Source organism: Cavia porcellus, unplaced genomic scaffold (assembly GCF_034190915.1).
Source record: "Cavia porcellus strain 051 isolate PalLab524CR breed Dunkin Hartley unplaced genomic scaffold, mCavPor4.1 scaffold_34, whole genome shotgun sequence".
Lineage (NCBI taxonomy): Eukaryota > Metazoa > Chordata > Mammalia > Rodentia > Caviidae > Cavia > Cavia porcellus.
In genome coordinates, this window is record NW_026947517.1 from 10,175,772 (window position 1) to 10,196,903 (window position 21,132).

A 21,132-nucleotide genomic window follows, 5' to 3' on the forward strand; every position below is an offset into this window, starting at 1 on the left:
GGCAGGAAGCCAGAGGCTCTGAGGCTCTGAGACAACACTGGTTTTTCTTTGTGAACACAGATAATATTATATTTCTGTAAGACAGACAGCTCTGTCCCATATTTTGACCCAGGAAGACAGAAGAGGAATCTGGAGACTGTGGATTAAACAGGGGTGCTGTCCTTCTGCTCCGCCAGCCCGGTCTTGGGTGGGAACCTGACAGTGGCCCAGGCTTGCATCCTCCTAGCACCTGCACCTGCCCAAGAGGATCTACCCTCAGGGCATGTCAGACCCAGTCACACTTGACTTAGTGCAGGAATTGTGTAGGGGGATTCACAGTGGTGGTCAGGCCTTAATGTTACTCTGCTGGACTCAGTCAGTCTGAGTGGCTTGTGGCTGAGTCTAGTGACACTTGTCCTCGTCTCTCTCCTGCCTCTGGGTGCCAGAAGGCTGGGGACAGTGAGCCCTGTCCTTTAATGCCCTTGTCATTTGGCATTTGCCCACAATCATCCTGAAGGCTCTGGGATGAGTGAACCATTTTTTCAGCCATTTCCACATTGTCTACCTATGCGGGATCCTGAGGCTGGGGTCTCGTGTCCTGGGAAAGCACCATAACCTGTTCCATGTTCACTGTCTTGAGCCAACTGTCTGTAAAGACCAACTGTCACCAGACCGAGGTGCCTGGTGACCTGAGCCTTCAGAGTTCTGTTTGGACCTATCGCCAAGGAAGTGAGGTCATGCACTGGCATCCACAGTTTGGCCTTCCTCTGTGATATCACCTTTCTTTTTGTTGTGAAACAAATCTATGTCCTCCTTAAAAACAACAAGTTAAAATGCTAGAAAACAGTGTATCCATTTAGACTTTGCTGCACTTTGAAAATTTTAATGCAGCAAACATGTAAATGCTTCAGATGTGTCAGGCTAGTTGCCAAACACAAATGCCCATCCAAAGGATCCATTGTCTCGGAGGATGAAAGACACATTGTCTTCTGTTAAAGATTTGTCAAATGTTAGGATGACTTCCTGTCTTGGGCTTATGTTAGTTTCATTTCAGTTCCATTAGGAAGCAGAATACCCATAATAATTTTACCAAACAATGTAAAGGTCTCATGTTATAAACATGTTATAAACCCCATATATCCAGGGGAGGAGGATTCATAGCCAGTTTTACTCTCACTTGCTTAGGAATGATTATTTATTCATCCTTAGATGTTCAACTCAGCTATATACTGTAGTTCTCCAAACTCTGACCTCCAGGGAGGGGGGACAGCAGGTGGTGAGTACAAGGGGAGGTGACATCATCACCCCATACTGCTGAAGGACACATGTGCATCACTCCTGGAGAAATTGTCTCCTAGCTGCTGCTGTCACTTCCTTTCCTCCCATCCCAATCAGACCATGGGCTTTGTGTCCCTGATGGGTAGTTTCCCTTTCCTAGAGGTGATGGTGCTGAGCCTTTTCAGTTGTAATACTCTTTGGTTGGTCTCCTTGAAGCAGTGTTTCCATGCCGGTCTCTCTCTGTGCTGCAACCACCCACTATTATGTGGCTGAACCAAGCACATGCACCTGTCACCCATCTTGTGATGGCCATTTTTTATGTTTTTGGGTGGGACTTCAAAAGGAAGCTGCCACACTCATTCTTACACAAGCATTTGAGTGGATACCGACATTTATTTCAAAGAAAATGGATCATATTGCTGGTGTATGGATAACTTAGAACTTCTTGCTGTATCTTTGGAAGCAGATGTTTAAAGCAGAGTTATGTGGTTTCTTTTTTATTTTGTTTTGTGTTATTTTGCTATACTATATTATACTCTGTTATGTTATATTATGTTATTTGTTGGTGAGGATTTTGAAAGTCCTTCAGGGTGTTTTCAGTACTTTCTGATTTGGTTTTTTATAACCAACCTGATGAACTTTGAGAATATCAAAAACTTTGAGGAGTTTTGTTTTGGAGAAAATTTAAAGAGGAAAACACAATCAGGGATGTTGTTGCACACCTGTCATTCCAGGCCTCCGAAGGCTGAGGGAGAAAGTTTGTAGTGAGTTTTAGGTCATCCTGGGCTACAAGGGAAGATCAAGGGCAGACTGAACTGCATAGAAAAACCCTGTCTGAAGAAAAAGGACAGAAGAATGAGACCAAAAAAATGATAAAAATGAAAAGTCAAAAATAGACTTTCTAGTGAGAAATCTTTGTGAGGTTCTCTTGCATGTGTACTTCAGTCAGCACACCTAGCACAAGGTTTACCATCATGGAGACATTGATGTGCTTCCTGGTGTTTGTACTCTTTCAATTTTTAAATGCTTTTTACTTAGATGACTGCAGATATGCTGCTAACTATATCCTTTTATTATTTGGGTAGTTCAGTATGAAGAGATTTTGATCATTCTGTTTTTTTTTCTGTCCTAAATTTATATTTAGTACCAGAATTTGAGCAAAGGATTACTATTTTATTTTGAAATAATAATAAGAATCATATAAAGATACACTTTTTAAGTCTATAAAGAGATAAAATAAGTATAGACTAATAGTGATTAATGTACCTTGTTCAGTGACTTCTGAGATTTCTTAAAGATCAATATTTTCATACATTTGTAAAAGCTTTGGTTTGGTACAAATTTTAAGACATGGTCTCACTAATTTTCTAAATGTCCTAGGCTAGGCTTAAAACTTTCCTCATCATTCCTCCCCCTCCCAGAGTGCTGGGATTACAGGTGTATATTATCCTGAGTTGGCAATTGGCAGCAATGTTGTGTATTAATGCAATAAAATGTTTGGCTTTGGTCTTCAGACACTTTGTAGATGGAGTCACTCTAGTTAAGCTGTCTGCCACCTTCCTAGCCTGCAGCTTCTTTCACAGTGGGTAGGACTGAAAATCCCTTTAACACTGTTAGTAGATTCTCTGCTTTTCTAACTGTGGTCAGCAGGCACTTCAGAAGATCACTCCAAATGCCTTCGACACTAGGATTGAGGCTTGGTGTCTTTGAAGCACATTCTCTTTTTCTTTGATCCCTCATGGAATTTGATGATTGTTTGAAGTCAAATCGCAAGAAAGGTGGGAAGGTTAAAGCTACTTGGGGCACACTCCCCTCCAGAAGGCCAGGCCAGTGTAAAAATTTAGTTACCCTCCTGGTGTCAGTTGCAAGGTTTTTTTGTTTTTGTTTTTGTTTTTGGTTTTTGTTGTTGTTCAATTTCTAGGATTTGAATACAGAGTTTTGCATTGGCTTCTTTGTCTTCACCTTTTAACACTTTTCTTGTTTTGAGCCATGTCCTTAATAAATGGCTAAATTGCTGAGGCTCACCTTGAATTTGTGATGCTCCTTACTCTGCCTTCCAGACTGCTAGGATTACAAGCCACACCACTAGACCCGGTCTCATCATAGTGTTGTTAAAAACTTATTGGCTGAGCAAGGAATGGCGAAAATGCCTGTAATGCCTGAACTCAAGTGACTGAGGCAGCAGGGTTCCTGGGAGTTCCAGACAAGCCTGCAACATATTCTGAGTTCATCTCAGGCTACAATGACACAGGGAGACCCTGCCTATGAAAAGAAAATGAAAAAATAGGGAAGGAAAGGAAAGGAAAGGAAAGGAAAGGAAAGGAAAGGAAAGGAAAAGAAAGGAAAGAAGAAATAAAATAAAATTCCTATTGATTTTGTCACTTGGTGCATCTGGGCAAGCTGTTTTAGTCTGTGTCCTTTTCTTCCAGTGTAAAACCCTTTTGACTACTGTTACTTTATAATACCTGCAAACTAGTACTTTTATGCCTCTACTTTTAATGTTCTTCCTGTGGCTATAGGATGACTCTCTTAATTCCTTGTGAATTGTCATGTTTTTTTAATGTTTCTAAGAAAATGGCATGGATACTTTGACAGGAATGGCACTGAAACACCTGGTTGTTCTGGGTAGCATGTACATTATAACATGAATTCTTCCCATCCCTCATCACAGTATGGCTTTTCTTCTGTTAGTGCTCTTCTACTTATTGCATTCCAAGAAGATGTGAGTTTGCTTCAATTTCTCTAATCAATAGTTATTTTTGATTATTTATGAAATGAATTGTGTTCTTTGTATTTGAGGCTACAATTTGTTTGTAGTACTAGTAATGAACTGATTAGGGCATGTTACTCATGTATCCTGCAATTTAAGTGATTTGTGAATGTGTTCTATAAGGTTGTCAATGGAGTTTAAATTTCTTATATAGAATGCTGCACCCTCAGGAAAACTGAGACAACACTTAATTCTTCCTTTCTGATTTGGAAGGCTTTGCTTTCTCTTTCTGGATTAACTTCTATGGCCAGGACTTCGAGTACTGTATGTTGAAAAGAGTTGCAAGCCTTGTCTTCTTCCTGACCCTAGAAGCAAAGCTTGCAGCTTGTCAGCCTCTGAGTACCATGTCAAGGATGGAGCTTGCCATGCTGTGCTGAGGTCCATTCCTCCTACTTATAGTCTATGAATGATTTTTATCATGAAAAAATGGTGACCTTTTGAGGTTCTCAAAGCTGTTTTTCCAAATCTCTTCAGGGGTTAGCTGTGCCTTATGCTGTGAATGTGGTAAGTGACACACACAATAGTTTGTGTGAGAGGAAACATTCTTTCACCACTGAGACTGAGCCCAGTGTTGATCATGTTGGTTAATTTTGAACATGCTGGTGAGTTAATGTGGCAAACATTTAGCTGAATACTTTTGTGTATGTTTGTTAGGAATATTTGCCAACAGAGTGTTTTAATTTATTTTATTTTTAACACATTATTATCTGGCTTCTTTCTCAGGATGACTTGTCACTTAAAAGAAGTTGGTGGTGGTTTTTTTCTCCAACTTGATGGAAGAATTGAAAAACAATCAGTATTCATTCTTTATCACATACTGGATAAAATCCACCAGTGCGCGTATTGTATCCTAGCTTTGTTGTTGTTATTAAGCAGCTGTAAAGTTTACCCATTGCCTGTGCTCCTTATTGCTCTGTTCATCAGACTGTTTCCTTCTGAAGCGTGTGGTTTGGGGACATCAATGGACACCACATATTCTTTAAGGGTCACGTTTCATTTTATTTATGGATGTTACCATTTACTTTTGTATCTTCAATCTATCTCCATAATATATAATTTTGTGAGTAACTCCTTTCAGTTACTCAGTTTTTAATGCACACTCTTGCAGAGTTTGGTTACTGATAGAGGAAAATGGGGCTGGTGAGGGCCTGGTCTCTTATTTAAGGCCTTGTACCCTGACCTGCCTGCAGTGCCTCCATCTGATGGCCTGCACCCTGTAAACACTTGTCCTGTTCCATAGCTATGGTGAGTCCACATGTGGCAGTTCAGATCTGCAGCTGGGTGGAAAACATTCAGTCAATTTGAGCTCTGTAACAGACTGACCTTCTCATACAGAGCTCCCCTGAGTGAGACAGGGGGCCTCAGGCATGTAGGGAGGAGCTCTGGAACCATTTCAGCTCTCTCCTGTCCAGTGTGAAGTGTATGACGCTTTCCTTAGAACTCACCGATGGATGAGGCAGCCTAGACTGGGCCTTTTTTAGCCATGGTTCCTGCTAGGTGCCATGGTGTCCTGCTCCTCCACCTGGACCATCTCTCTGATTTCAGATCTCCACAGAGATCTGAGCAGACTCAGTCTTCCTCTACCAGGCTCTAACTCTATGCTGAGGATTCAGCTATAATATCTTCGACCCTCAAATTCATCTTACATACATTTAACCTGGAAATTCCTCTTCTACGTGTCATTATAAAAATGAGATTGATAGACACCCTATTCTCTTCTTAATCAGTTAAGGTGTGGACAGTTAGAAACCATGAATGTTCCACAACACAGCTGCTGAGTTAATTATAAATAACAGGCACTGAAAATGCTGAAAGAAGGGCATGTCCTAGGCCATTTCCCTGATCTTTCCTGAGATGGAAGAGAGCTTGTGTCCTGGCTCTCTCTCCACCCAGAAGTGAAGAGATGCAGGCCTGCACAACAGGTGAGGACAGGAGAGAGGAGCTGGTCAATGGCAGACCTCTCATCCTGGGAGGGATGCCTTTGGGGATTTTCCATTGCATTATTTATAGTGCTCCACTCAATATTACTTCTCTCCTATTCAATTCACTTAAGAATAAATAGTTGGTATTTTCTTGAATAGGTGAGTGGAAATGGATGACTTAATTTTCTTTTATCTGTAATCTAGGATAAGCATATAGAAGAACAAGCATTTCTTTATAGATATATAAAATGAGTCTTTTTATTCAGAAATGCAACACATCATTCATGACTAACTTTTACATCCCCAACACATAAAGCCATGCGGATCCCGCTGTGGTGTGTGTCCTGCCCTCCCTACCTGAGAAGTCACTGTGCCCATCTGTGTCTGGTAGAGGACACCCAGAATCTTCTGCAGAGTCTCTTTTTCCAGCAAGGAGGACTTGAATCTTCCTGTGCTCAGGCGAAGCAGGGAGTGTGCAGCATGCAGAGGAGCCAGCACCTCCTGCCTTACACCTATTTCCACCACTGCATCCATGCTGCAGCCCTGCAGGCCCAATAAGGCAGAGCCACGAGGGTGCAGCAAAGACTCTGCCACCTCAGCCCCAGGGGCCTCAACTCCTGGGTCCTGGTCTCAGCCTCCACCAGGCTCCAGGCTCTGCCCTGGGTTGGACTTACATAGTGGGCCAGACACACCATCAGTGTCTTGGGGCTAAGTCCATTTTCCACAGTGACCCTTCCATTCTGCAAATTTTGATCCTTTCCTTTGTAAATGAGGCTGAGGCATTGGAGACAAAACCCCACACATTGGCATTACTTTTTGTTTTTCTTTCTTTCCCCTTCTTCCTCTTCCTCTTCCTCTTCTTCCTCTTCCTCTTCCTCTTCTCTTCTTCTTCTTCTTCTTCTTCTTCTTCTTCTTCTTCTTCTTCTTCTTCTTCTTCTTCTTCTTCTTCTTCTTCTTCTTCTTCTTCTTCTTCTTCTTCTTCTTCTTCTTCTTCTTCTTCTTCTTCTTCTTCTTCTTCTTCTTCTTCTTCATCTCTTCATCTTTGTCTTTGTCCTTGTCTTGGACTTCTTTGTCTTTGACTTCTTTGTCTTCTTCTTGGTTTCTTTGTTGCTTTAAGCATATATTTAGAGGTGCATTTTGCCAAAAACCTTTCTTTGTCTTTTCACTTTCCAGTTAACTGAAGTTTTTACAGATCTCTACTGCAATTCTAACCCTATGTGTTTCAATACTCAGAATCCATTCTGCGGCTTGGTAGAATGAGGGAAGTAAAGCAGAAACTGAACTTGGGGAAGTTTTTGTGCATTTTAGCATATCGTACAACAACCACTGACTCATGGCTTTTTACCTCAAAAATATGAACTTCAGCAGCAAGTGAGTCTGCCACAGACAAAATGAGTTTCCTGTATGTATTTCAAACAATCTCATTTCCCCTCAACTTGTGAAGCACATGGTATAGGTTTCTTATGGCCAAACTCGAAAAATTATTTCCAGTACATGAAAGGCTGCCACTGGTCCTGAAATCATGACAGAACTTTCTTGTAAACATATAGTCTGATCCACACCCTGGCCGACAGAAGCTAAGAGAGTCACAGATGGCTGACACGGATAGAAACACCTCAAAATTGTCAACTACCAGCCGCAACAAGAAGGAACCACGTTGCTGAGCTTTCACTGTTGGGTGATGGAATTGTGTGGTGGGTTTGCACTAGGTTTTCTGAGGTAGCTCAGTAAATCTAGGTTGCTGCCTGGATCCCTCTTCCTGCAGTGCAATACAAACAGGAAGCCATAGCTTTGTTTTGCCATATTTGATTGTATTCTCTGCCCCCCAAAAAAGTAATAAGAACTAAGGAGTAATAAAATCCAAAATGTGTAAATTTTGTTGTAAAAAAGAGAGAGGGGAAAAAAAGAGCTCTAACGGATATAACAGCAAGTGTGTTTAGGGGTGTTAAATAGCTGACCATATTAATGTTTTTGGATCATTGAACACAGATGTTTGCAGTCTCCCTGTTTGAATGTCCACTTTGTATTCTTTGATACTGTGATTTGAGCAACTATTTTCAAGATGATAATATGTAATCTATTAACAGGTGATTTCTTACTGTTATGTTTTTTTTTTGTAGTTCTGTATTACGTGTACCCTTACACCGCTTTGTTTTGTTTTGTGTTTTTCTCTTTTTCCTCTTAAATAAAATTTAAAAAAAAAAAAACAGGAAGTCATGAACATGCATCGATTATTTCAAAATTTCTATTGCAGTTACAAAACTTGTATGCATGAAAATCCACATCTCTGCCATAGCAGACCCACCCACGTGCATTACCACCATATCTTGTAAAGGGTCAGTTTATTTATACAAAATGCAGAGTGATGTTCTCAACCTTGATTTTCCAGACTGGTGCATTTCTTGAGGGGAAGTCATTTCTTGAAGGGAATTTCTTGAAGGGAAGTCATCAGTCATTCTTGAATGGAAGCTAAATGATTTAGTTTGAGTAAACTTCAAGTATGTTGCTGTGCTTCTGTGTGATGTCCTCGCTGCCAGACATGAGGAAAGCAATGAGTGGGATCTGCTGCAGGTTTAGCCCCAGAGGGACACACTTTGCACAGCTGTGTCAGGCAGGGCTCTCCATCACCTAACTGGCCACCCTTGCCCAGTGTTGTCTCTGGCTTTGGGAGGTGCTGGATTGCAGTGGAGATGCCCAGTGTACTGGCTGGCCCTGGGGAAACCTTGTCATGCCATGAGTTTGTCGTCCTTATCCCTGGACCTCTGTGGCCCTGGGGCCAGGGCAAGGTTCCCCCCAGCTGCAGTGAACAGCATCGTCCAGACAGCTCTCCTTGTGCGTACTCTATGTGGAGGCTAGCAAGGGTCCCAGCTCATTCCTGCTTCAAAGTGTATTGTGAATCAAACTCTTGAAAATTTGTGCAGCATTCTGTGTGGGAGAAAACTCTATTCTTAGTCCTAGGAGTTCTGGGGAAGGCTGTTTACAGCTCTGATTGGGGCTGTGAGATATGGCTGTGCTCTGCCCTTCCCATTATTCTTCAGCACCTGCCTTAAAATGTGTCAGTGGATGGGGGAACAACACATTTCAGGGATGTGTGCCTGCATGAAACCAGTTTAGGAGGCTCAGTGTTTTCTGGGCTTGTTGGCCATGTCTGGTGATTCCCTTTGAGTTAGAAGAATTTGCCATTTTCCTCACAAAATGGACTCATGAAACCTCTTTCACACTTGTAAGAAAAACCATCTATCTGACTATTGGTGATAAAGAAAGGTTTCCTGTTTTGGTTTTTGCGTTATTGTTGTTTTTCTAATGAAGTGAATCAGCCCTTTGTTGCTCCCTTTGTATCACTGAAATCATGGAAAACATTTTCAGAAATGAAAAAGATGAGTACATACACAATGGTCTCTGCATTTTTCCCTGTAGACTTTTTTCTCTAGGATTTTCTCTTTTTTCAAAGAGCAGTAGCAGCCAGTCTCCTCCAGGAATGTTTGGCCAAGCAGAATCTGATGCACTGATGTGAAAGACCCAGGGTACTCCCTGGTAAGCGGCCGTAGTGTGGCCCACTGCAGCCCTTCCAGGGGGAGAACTAGCAGTGTCTCCTGAAATCCATGCCATGCTGGAACTGAGGACGCTGTGAGAACAAATGACCATTCTGCCTCCCTGCTTAGCAATAGTGAACCTACTGCTACATGGCCTAGAGTCAAATATCCCACTTCCGCTATCCTCCTTCCCCTCCTCCTCCCCACACATTAGCAAGTGGGAACCCAGAATCTGAGCATCTCATGGGAGGTTGACCATAGCAAATAAGGGGGACTTCCTTCTACCATTTCTTTGAAGGCAAATAGTTTTATTACTGTTTTGCTCTTTTCTGATTAATGGTACTGCTCTATTCAATATTCTGTTTTGATAAGTTCTATAGTGTTCTATATTTCATCTCATTTTTAAATACAGGATTGAAAGAACAACTACTATAAAGATAACAAAATATACTGTGATACATATTACTGTTGTCCCTGTAACCTGCTGGGAAGTTCTGTACCAATTTCACTGTACAATCTTAGTTGGCTTTATTCTGACTTGTTCTGTTGTATACTTTCAAAATAAAAATTAAAAAAAAAAAAGAAAAAGAAAGACCCAGGGTAGTAAATCACAGTGAGAGAAAGGTCAGCACTGGCTGGGGACTAGCAGGAGAGAACAGGGGTATGGATGGGTCCAACACGGAGCAGAAAGCTGGGACTTGACAGATGTGAAGATTGTACCAATTGATGATGTGCTTACCTGTGACTCAACTGAACATGTGGAAACTAATGAAATCTTAACTTAAAATTATCTTAGAATTTAATGTTTCAAAAAACTGTAGACTGAAGAGTAGAAAGGAAAACTGAGAGAAATAGAAGAGGTAAAGGGAAGGGGAAGCAAAGGGCAGGTGCTTTGCAGGACTGGAGCCCTGAGTGGAGCTCAGGACACCTGCCATGGAGCCAGCGACAGACCTGCCTTGGAATTCCACCAGACCAGTTATCTGCCCTTTATTTTCAGGTTGATCCCAGAGCTGGTGAGGTCATTGGAGGTGGAGCTGGCACAAGATCTGTAAGTAGACCTTGAGCTCAGTCCAGTACCAGCCCTGCTTTAGAAAAATCACCAACTGTCCTTGCTCCTTGCAGGCCCCAAACCTCCCAGGGCCTGTCAGGGACAGCTCTGTGCACAAATGCACCCCAGGAAAACTTCCCATTCTCCCTCACCCCACTCACTTCTGCAGGCCTCTGTGTTGCAGGAGGCCCCATGTCTGAGAGTCTTTCTCTCTCTAAAGGGCCCCGTGTCCTCCTCAGAAACCAACAGACCCAGGCCAATTGCTTCTCACTGTAGTTCTCATTTTCAGTGAACTAGGCTTGGCCCAACTCAATCAATTTAGATTGGGCTGATTGTACCACCTTCCTCAGCAGCACCTGCCAGGAGCCAAGAAGAGAAACTCTGATCCTGAGGAGGACAGGTGTAAGCAGCACTACAGGTCTGGCCTCCCTCCCAAATGGCCCTCCCAGGGTATCCTGTGTGCTAACCATAATCAGCCCTCACTTGCTGTCAGAGGTCCTTGGACAGTGATGTGACCACCTGTCCTCCACTCTTCAGGAAGCCTGAAATGTATCTCCCTTTTCCACCTTTGTGGCATGTTGCCTCTGTGAGAAAGCCAGTGGAGTCTGTAGTGTTACTCTAATCATGGGTGCTCCACAGGGTGCTGCTCTATAACTATCTGAGAAGTGAGTGGACAGTGGGAGTGCATCCTGCCTGCCTTTCCTCCACCTTCAGTTCATATACTGATGCATAACCCCATTGTGTGAGCCTTTGTGAGTCTCCTTTTCCCCTATTTATGTCCCTGTGTACAGAGGCCAGGAAGTTAGGCACATTCACCGTAATATGGGTAGTACCTGGTCTGCTCTCCAGGGTGACTGTGTGGCCCTTATAACATGGAAGCACAAGAGACCAGTGTTTGTATCTGCTCTGGTCATTGCATCATGGTCAATGCCTGGTACACTGATGATTTAAGGCACCCACCAGCTCCCTCCATGATGTCTGTGTGGAACTGGATCATGTGGAATGCCCCAGAGATTCTTGCTCTGGATACCATGGAAGCACATGGAATGACTGCCCAGTGTCCTTCAGAGTGAAGACAACTGCTCCACCCAAGTGATGGATCCTTGGCAGGAGGCAAAGCTTCCACACAGGAAATGAAAAACTGCAATGAAGCCAGGGCCCCCGGTCTAAGCAGACCTAGTTTTAGACCCAACTCCTCCTTCCTACTTCCCTTGTCAACTTAGAAAAGACACCATGCCTCTCAGGTCCTTTCCAGTGTGTCCCCCTGAGCTATGGTGGTCATATTGGCATCTGCTTCCTAGGGACATCATCATAGGTGAGAGATGACACTTTTAAATTTGTGGGCTGATGTCATGTGTACACAGTGTACAGAATTAGAGGTGAAATCGATGAAAGGTTGGGAGGGAGGTGAACACATTGCACACAGGCCTAGATCCTTCTGTGTGGTGGTGTAAATGACACTCACCTCCTGGACATGTTTGCCTGGTGTTATCATGAGGGAGCAGAAGTTCATCAGATCAGCCATCATTTTATTCCCTAAGCATCTCAGTTTCTTCTATGTATTGGTTCTGTGGCCTCAAGTCAGGACCTCACACAGGCTAGGCAAGCAGTATGGATGCAGATGCACCCAGAAATCTACCAGCACTGTGCCTACATTCACACCTGTGTGAGTCACTACACCCATGGCCAGCGTGCTTAACTGCTGAGAGCTCACCCTCTGATGGCCCCCTCCCCAGTAGCCCATTCCTTGACCATGGGTCACAGGTAGTGAAATTTGTTCAGGTTTGTATTAGCCAGGCTGAAATTGAGCTCAGGTCCTCACACATGGTAGGCAAGTCCTCTATCCTGAGCTCTCTCCCCAATTCCTTACTTGTTCTTAATAACAGAACATGGCAGACGTGATGGGATGTGACTATCAAGCTTCACACATAAAATGCCTGTGTGACCAGCCTCTGATCTCTCCCTCCTCTGTTCTTCCTTACTTTCTCTCTCTTTTGTTTTTTCTTCCTCTCTATATCTCTGCCTCTGCATCTTCCCTGAGGAGAGGCTGACTCTTTGCAGAAAAAAAGGGTAAGAGACAGAGCAGACATCAGACCTCCATCCTAACATTGTTCCTGCCTATTAGCAAGAGAGAGAGCCTGAGAAAAGATTCTGCCACAGATGTGCTTCCACTGATCCTGCAGCCTGATCAGGAGAAACTATGGTGGGTCCTCCAGCAGCACCTCCTGAATTCCTAACCCATAGAATCTGAGAGAACTGAAGTTTACCTGTTGTACCTAAGTTTGCAGTCACGCATTCATCAGTGGTCACTGATGCGCTATATCAGTTGTGAGGTTCTGCCCCCACCCCTGCCCCTCCCCCACTCCTCCCCTCCCTTATTCTCACCAGGCCCTCTGTTTTCTCTTCTCATCTCTTTTTTGACTAAAAAATTTTCACTTTGAATCTCTAAATGGTTGGTCCTCTGTCTTCTGCCACACAGACTCAACTCTGTACAGCATTAGGGCCTGCATGTCTCAGGTTCAGGCATCAGTTCCATCTCAGTGAGGCTGTTCAGATGCCCCCATGTAGTGACCTGGGCCTCTGTGTGCCCTTGCTTTATTGGGATATAGCCCTGGGTCTTCTCTTCCACTACATTCTGCAGTTGTTTGTCCCTCTCCTCCAGCCTTCCATCTTCTGGGTGGCCATTGACATATTGTCCTTTTCTGTGTTGGTGCCAGCCTTGTTCAGCCCAGGAATAGGGTGAGAATTTGAGGCATGTAGATTGAATGAATCAAATCACTTTTCCTCTGAGACACCGATTCGGTTCCATGAAATCACTGTGTGTTCGTGTGTGTGTGTGTGTGTGTGTGTGTGTATGTGTTTGTGTGCACACATATGTGTGTATCTATTGGGATGCTGCTTGAAATCAGTCCCACATGTTTAGGCTCAGGTCCCAGGATCTTGGGGGCTGCTTTTCTAATGCCTTTGGGAGTCAGCTGGGTCCTGTGCTAGGAGGTATTTCTCCTTTGGACTTCTCCCCTATTCTCTTCACTCTGCCCATGTCCTGTTCCTTGGACCTGGCATTGTCCCTCTCTGGGAACTGGTTCTCAAATGTCCATCGGGAGTGGAATAACACAGGTAGTCCTTTACTGTGGAGATTCTAGCATGCTTGGTGGTGAGGCACTAGAGTGTCACATAGGGCTCTCTTCACCTGGGCATTGTCCCCATCCATACCTGCCTGTAATTTAATACTGTCCGTACTAAGGCCATCATCTTCAGGTTACCTCACATTACCATTGTCACATGCAGTCCATTGGGCAGGGCAAGGCCTGGACTTAGAACTCACCACTCAATGTCACTGATGCCTTGCCCCAAGCCTGTGACACTTTATATTCCCACTTGGTTCAAAGACCACCGGAAACCTTTCTATCATCCATCAAATTCAAGAGCCACACCTTAGCTCACACTGGGGCATCCACGTGCTCAGCTTTTTCTTTGTGGGAAATCCAGTGGCTGCTGAATCAGTGACCTAACCTCTCCTGCTTCGCAGGCCTCAGTGACAGCCAGGACTTGGGGGGATAACTTCAGCCTGGAGCATTCATAGCATGGAGCAACCAATCAGCTGGCCTCTAAGAAGGCTACATGGCTTTACACCATGACACAGCAGATCTGTGATTGAAGACTGCACCCCAGCCTCTGAGGAGTCTTGTAGAGCTCTTGTCTCCCCACCATCTACCACAGCCTGGCCAGGAGACTGGTGGATTCAAGTTCTGGGCTGGCTTTTACTACCTGGGACCTGATGCCACTGCTGTTTCCCAGTGCTCATTTCTCCCACTCATTTGTCTCCTTGATCATTATGTTTCTTTTCTTATGTAAACAAGGCCTCATTATTCTTAATTGGGCTGTGTTCATGTGTCTTGCTCTTTGACTGAACTACTGGGTAAGAACTGAAACTTATAGGTGGTGACATGCTGAGCCAGACTTTATGCAAATTTACTCTGTCCAGAGAAGAGGACAAAGGCCACCATATTCATGACATTACATGGAAATAAACCACAGGGGAATTCAATGGACATGTTGCCTGTGACACTGCACTTTCTATACTGGGTTGTAGACTTTCCTTGGAACACACAGTGCCTCACATTTTAATGGTTGCATTACAACTACAATACTTTACTTTTGTGATATTTTTCTGTTAAGCATTCATAAATTAAAATTAATAATTTTTCATTGGAAATATCTAAAGTATAAACATGGTTGTGACACTACCATGGTGCTACTCTGTAACCAAAGAAAATGTGTTAGTCTCCTTCCTATGAAATAGACATGAAATGAACTACATGTAATTAAACGTGGAGCAGTTTTGACGTGTATATGTCTATAAAGCCAGGAACGTAATTAAGAAAACAAAGAATCCTAAGAACTACAAAAAAATTCCTGAATTCTTTTTCTAGGCCCTGCCAAGTGTCCATGAATACATGAATGACAAATTGATGAAGTCTGTCTGGGTTTTCCCTTCTCAGACAAGGCGATATTAAACAGTTACTTACAGCAGGGTAAGGCAGGGGAGAAACATAACTGCTGTGATGTGGAAAAGGTAGGACAGGTAAATTACAAGGACATTGGATGAGTGGTGGCCAGGATATAGTAGGAAGGAAAATAAAAGAAAATATATTTGTGTAGTGAGTTGATGAAAATGTTCTGGAAGAGGACACTGGTGAAGGTTTCACAATATGGAGAATGCACTAAATCCTACCAAACTCATCAACTGAAACAAGAATAAACTCTTAAATTTCATTTACAATGATTCTATCACTGGCAGCCCAGAATAGAATAATAATAAATAGAATGATAAGTAAATCTGGAAGAGAGGGGAATGGCAGGTGGGGGTCAAGAGCTGCCTGCAGGTAGAGGTCAAGAAATGACTCCTGCTGGGGAGCCACCAGGAGATCCAGCTCTGCAGGTGGTGGAGAAAGGAAAACATGTGCCTGCTCTTGCTGTGGGGCCAGAGCTGGTGAGGGAGCTGCAGGTGATGCTGGCATGAGCTCTGCGGGTGCAAATTCAGCATGCACTGGAATTGCCTCTGCAGTTGCAGGAGAAGAAAACATCACTGGATTTCCAGGGCCAAGCCTTCCCACTGCCTGTCAGAGGCAGCTGTGTGCATGAACACAGCACCAGTAAAGCCTTCCAGATTGCATCCCCAAAATGACTGCTGAGGGGCTCATGTTCCTGGGTCTCCCATCATCTGGACACATTGCTGAGTTCCCTAGCACATTCCTCCTCTCAAAGCCACAATCCACATTCCAGGGCTCCTTACCCTGTGACTTAGGCTCCAGGGCTTTAGGAGGTTCCAGATGGTCCATGAGAAGCTTGGCCTTGGGATCCACCTTGGAGATCAGCTCCAGTGAGGAGTCAAGGACAGGAGATTCAGACCTGGAGCAAACAGGGAGGTGGCAAAGCGAGAGGTCTGGCCTCTCTTCTAACACTACCTACACATGTTACCTTAGGGAGAGGCACATGGGTCTCTAGCCCAGCAAGTTCAGTGTCCACTCCCACCCTCTCCCAACTACAGTGTGGTAGTGTGGGCCTTGGCATCACTGAGAGTCTGACAGAATGCTCTGTGGGAGGCAGTCCTTGCTTAGTGGTATGCCACCACTCTCTTCTTTAGGGAAGCATGACACAGTTTCTCCCTGCCCTTCCCCACTGCAGGTCAGCTCAGCAAAGGCAAAGGCTGATATCTGCCATGTCTTTGCACTCAAGGGCTCAGGGCTGGTGCTCCATGAATATCTGAGAAGTGAGGAGTCATCGATGTCTATCCCGCCTTTCTGCAGTGTCTAGGTCAGCAAAGATCTGCTGCCCAGTTCTCTTGGTCTCTGTAGAACTCCTCCTACATGGTCTGTAACCTCTTGTAAGGGAGGCCTTGGACACAGAAAGCATTCCTTGAGGTGAACAATATCTGTTCTGCTGCCAATTCTGACTCTGTGGCCTCCAAAAGAACATCAAAACTCAAAAGAGCAGTGGTTGCACCTGTTCTGCTTACAAGATCATGGACAATACTCAGAAAAGTGTCTTCACACAGGGTGTCTTCATGTGTATTTTGGCTTGATGACACCCACCAACTTTCCCATGATACCTGTGGGCCATGGACACTGCCATCCCTAAGAATTCCTGCCCTGAGCATACACTGAAAACCCTAGAATGACTCTCCAATCTAATTTCCAAAGAACAGAACAGTTTTCCCCATGTGTGTGTCAGTGAGGGGGATGGAAGGTCATCCCTGGGAATCAGGACAGCCTCTGTAGCAGGTCTGCATGGGGCCAAGGCCACAGGTAATCCCTTGTCATGGATCCCCCATTTCATCCTCAGTTAACCTGCACTCTGGATCCACTCAGCACCCCACAGTTCAGTGTTGTAAACTGAGCCTGAGGTGCTTGCACATGGCCAGGACTTGAATACACAGGTCGCCAAGTCCCACAGGGCTACTCAGGTGAGAACTTAACTTCCCAGTATCTGAACTAGTCCTGGACTCAGTGTCTCTGAGTGGCTGGTGGTTGAGCCTAGGGATATGTGTTCTGGGCTTCCTCTTGTCTCTGGGTGCTTCTGGGCAACTGTGTGTGCCAATGAGTCCTGGCCTGAGCTGCTGACACCTGGGTGTTTCCAGTTGAGCTTCCTGAAGCATCTGGACCAAGTGAACCATCCTCTCCATATGTTCCCACATGGTTCCCTGACACGGGGTCCTGATGCTGGGGCCACTAGCTCTGGGAAAGCAGCGTAGCATGTTCCTTGTTCACTCTCTTGAGCCAGCCATCTATGAAGGCCAACTATCACCAGACCACAGTGCCTGGTGTCCAGAGCCTTCAGAGTTCTGTTTGGACTTATCACCAAGGAAGTGTGCTCATGTGCTAGGGTCCACAGTTGAGGCTCCCTCTCTGATGCCTCCTTTGTTTTTATTGTGAGCTAATCTGTGTCCTCCTTAGAAACAGCAAGTTAAAAATCTAGCAAAATGTGTGTGTTTTTAGACTTTTTCATCCATAAGATCCTTTCCCTTGAAAATGAGGTACACAGTTTCTTCATTTAGAGATTTCTCAAATTTTTATTTTGATTGTCTTTTCTGGACTTATGTTAGTTTCATTTCATTATCATTAAGGGGCATGGAGATGTTCCCAGAATGTCCATAATAATTTTCATTGAAGGATATGAAATGTTTCATGTTATAACACCCATGTGTCCAGGAAAGGAGGATTCATAGCAAGTTTTACTCTCACATGCCCATGAATGATCATTTATTCATCCTTGGAAGTTTACCTCAGCCACACACTTTAGTGTTCTGTACTCTGACCTCCTTTGAGGAGGGACAGCAGGTGGTATCTTTTATTTTGATACCAAGGGGAGGCTCTGCAAGGCCGTGGACATCATCACCCTGTGCTGATGAGGACACATGGGCATCCCTCCTGGGGAATTTGTCTCCTAGTCACTGTTTTCACTTCCTGTTCTCCCATACCAAACAGACCATGGGCTTTGTGTCCCTGTTGGTTAGTTTGCCTTTCTTAGAGGTGATGGCACTGAGCCTGTTCAGTCTTAATGCTCTTGGTTGGTCTCCTTCAAGCAGCATCTCTGTGCTGGGCTCTCCACATACTGCTGCTTATTGGTTGTGGAGCCACCACACACTCTCATGGGGCTGAACCAACCAACTGCAACTTGTTCATGCATCTATCACCCATCTACTGATCCCATTTGTTCTGTTTCTGGGTTGGCCCTGGAAAGCCAGCTGCCACAGCCATTCTTATACACTGTCTTGAGTGGACATAGACTTTTATTTCAAAGAAAAAGTACTTAGATGTGAAATTGCCAGATTATATGTCTTGTGTGTGATTAGCTTACAAACTGTTAAGGTACACTTGGAAGCAATTTTAAAATCACAGTTAGGTGGTTGTTATCTTTTTGGTACCTAGGATTGAACTGATGACCTCAGGTTTGCCAAGGGGTCACTTATACTGCTGAACTAAACCTCCAACCCTGTTTTCTTATATTGTTTTGCTTTGTTTTGTTGTGTTTTTTATGCTATAATGTGTTATGTTATGTTATGTTATGTTATGTTATGTTATGTTATGTTATGTTGTGTTACACTATGTTTAGTGTTGGTGAGGATTTTGAGTCTTCTTCAGTGCATTTTCAGTGCTTTCTGATTTCATTTTGTAAAACTCACCTGATAAACTATGACATATCACATAATCCTGGGTAATTTAATTTTGGAAAAAATTTAAAAAGTAAACAAGAGCCAGGTTTGGTAGTTAACATCTCTAATGCCAGAAGTTACAAGGCTGAGGCAGCAAGATTGCTGTGAGTTGAGGTCAGCCTGGGCTACAGTGTGAGTTCAATGAAAGCCTAAACTTCGTAGCAAAATCCTGTCTCAAAAATAAATAAACAAATCAAAATAAAAGATACATTTAGAAAGGTTTTAAAAGACACAAAAATCATCTATAAATCAACAAATCAAGTCTTCGTGAATTTTTCTTACATATGTACTTTAGTCAGCACACTGAGCATTAGGTTTACCATGAGGTAGACATTGATCTACTGCCAAGAAGTTCAACTGTTTCAATTTTTTTGACCTTTTTACTGAAATTAATGTATATATGCTACTGAATACATAATCTTAGGATTTGGATAGCATAGTATAAAGAGAATTTGATGGTTCTTTTTATTTTTGTACTAACTTTATATATGAAAATAGGATTTGAGCAAAGGATTACTGTTTTTTGGAAAGACTTTCTTGTTTTATTTTAATGTAACTCAATTACATATTAATAAGGACCACATAAAAGATGCTAATGTTAATTCTATAAAAGAATAAAAAACAGAAGAATAATCAGAGAATAACATTGGCTACTGCGTTGTGCATAATGATTCCTTAATGATGTATATTTTCATACATTTGTAAAATTTGTTAATGGTTTTTTACAAATTTTAAAGCATGATCTCACTAAGATTGTGAGTTTCCCAGGCCAGGCTTAAACCTTTCCTCACTCACTCTCCCTCCCTCTCCCAAATTGCTACGATTTCAGGTATTATCTTGAGTTGGTAATCAGCAGTAATTTTGTGCATTCATAGAATTAAATATTCGGCTTTGATCTTTAGACACTTGCAGAAAAGAGTGGATCTAGTTAAGCCATCTACCAACTTCCTAACTGGCAGTTTTTTCACAGTGAGTAGGATTGAAAATCCCATTAACACTGTTGGTAGTTTCTCTGCTTTGTAACTGTGGTCATCATGCCCTTTAGAATATCACTGCAAATGTCTTCTGCCTTGGGACTGAGGCGTGGTGTCCTTGAAGCACATTCTGTTTTTTTTTTTAATCCCTCATGGATTTTGATGATTGTTTGAAGTCAAACCACAAGAAAAATATGAAATCTAATGCCAGTTGGGACACACTGCCCTCCAGAAGGATAGGACAGTGTTAAATATTATTTTTTCTACCATTGGACTTTCCAAGTTTTTTGTTTTGCATTCAGTTTCTACAGATTGAATACTGAGATTTGCACTTAGCTCCATGGCCTTCCACATTTAAAATTCTTTTTATTTTCATCCAGGTTCTGGATAAGTGGCTGCATTGCTGAGGCTGTCCTTAAATTTGTGATGTTGCTGCCTCAGCCTTCTGGACTGCTGGCATTACAAGACACTCCACCAGACCTGGTTTCAACATAGTGTTGTTAAAAGCTCATCGGCTGAGCATGGAATGTTGAAAATGCCTGTAATGCCTGCCCTAAGGAGGCTGAGGCAGCAGGATTCCTGGGAGTTCCAGACAAGCCTCCAACACACTCTGAGTTCAGCTTAGGCCAGAGCTACACAGGAAGAACTTGACCAAAAACTGAAAAAGAAAAATAAAGAAAACTAAAGGAAAGAGAAATGAAGGAAAGCAGAGGTGAAGGGGTGGAGGGAAGGGAAGGAAAAAGGAAAAACAAAACAAAATTCCTGGTGACTGTATGAGTTTTTCTCTACTGGGCTGGCCTTTATAATCTGTGGTCCAGTTCTTGCAGTATAGGACCCTTTTGACTGTTGTCCCTTTAATATATACCAGAAAACTATGTATTTTGTTGCCTCTAACTTTAATGTTTTTTCCATGGTGATAGGATGACTCGTTGTCTTTCCCTGTGCATTTTCATTTTGTTTTTTCTATTTCTAAGAAAATGGCTCTGATATTTTGACAGGAATGGCATTTAAACACCTGGTTGCTCTGGGCAGCATGTACATTATAACAACATGAATTTTTCCCATCCACCATCACAATCTGCCTTTTCTTCTCTTAGTGCCACTTCACTCATTGCTTCAGTTTCTATAATTTTTTGAGAACACGTGTGTTCAGTTTAAATTTTACATAAGCATTTCTTCTTTTGAATGAATTATGAAATGAATTGTGCTCCTTGTATTTGAGGTTACAGTTTGTTTCAATCACATAGATATGAATTGATTATGACATATGGATTTTGTACCTTGAAACTGAAGTTATTTGCCAATTTGTTCTAAAAGTTGTTCAGTGGAGTTCTAAGTTTCTTATATGAAATGTATTCTCAGGAAACAGAGGCACCTCTTAATTCTTCCTTTCTGATTTGGTAAACATTTGGA

General features: G+C 43.1%; 1 protein-coding gene across 2 annotated transcripts in view; it reads left to right on the forward strand.

Moving 5' to 3' along the window:
* Window positions 1-14,406, forward strand: part of LOC134474672 (zinc finger protein 345-like) — a 52,884-nt gene extending 38,478 nt beyond the window's left edge. Inside the window, exons 5-6 of one of the 2 annotated variants that reach the window (XM_063243178.1) lie at window positions 10,480-10,530; window positions 14,060-14,406. In XM_063243178.1, coding sequence (XP_063099248.1) covers window positions 10,480-10,484 — 5 coding nt within the window. In that variant the 3' untranslated portion in view covers window positions 10,485-10,530; window positions 14,060-14,406. Of the gene's footprint in view, window positions 1-4,750; window positions 8,163-10,479; window positions 10,531-14,059 lie in introns of those variants that run through there. The other variant, XM_063243176.1, reaches the window with a different exon arrangement.
* Window positions 14,407-21,132: the final 6,726 nt, after the last annotated feature.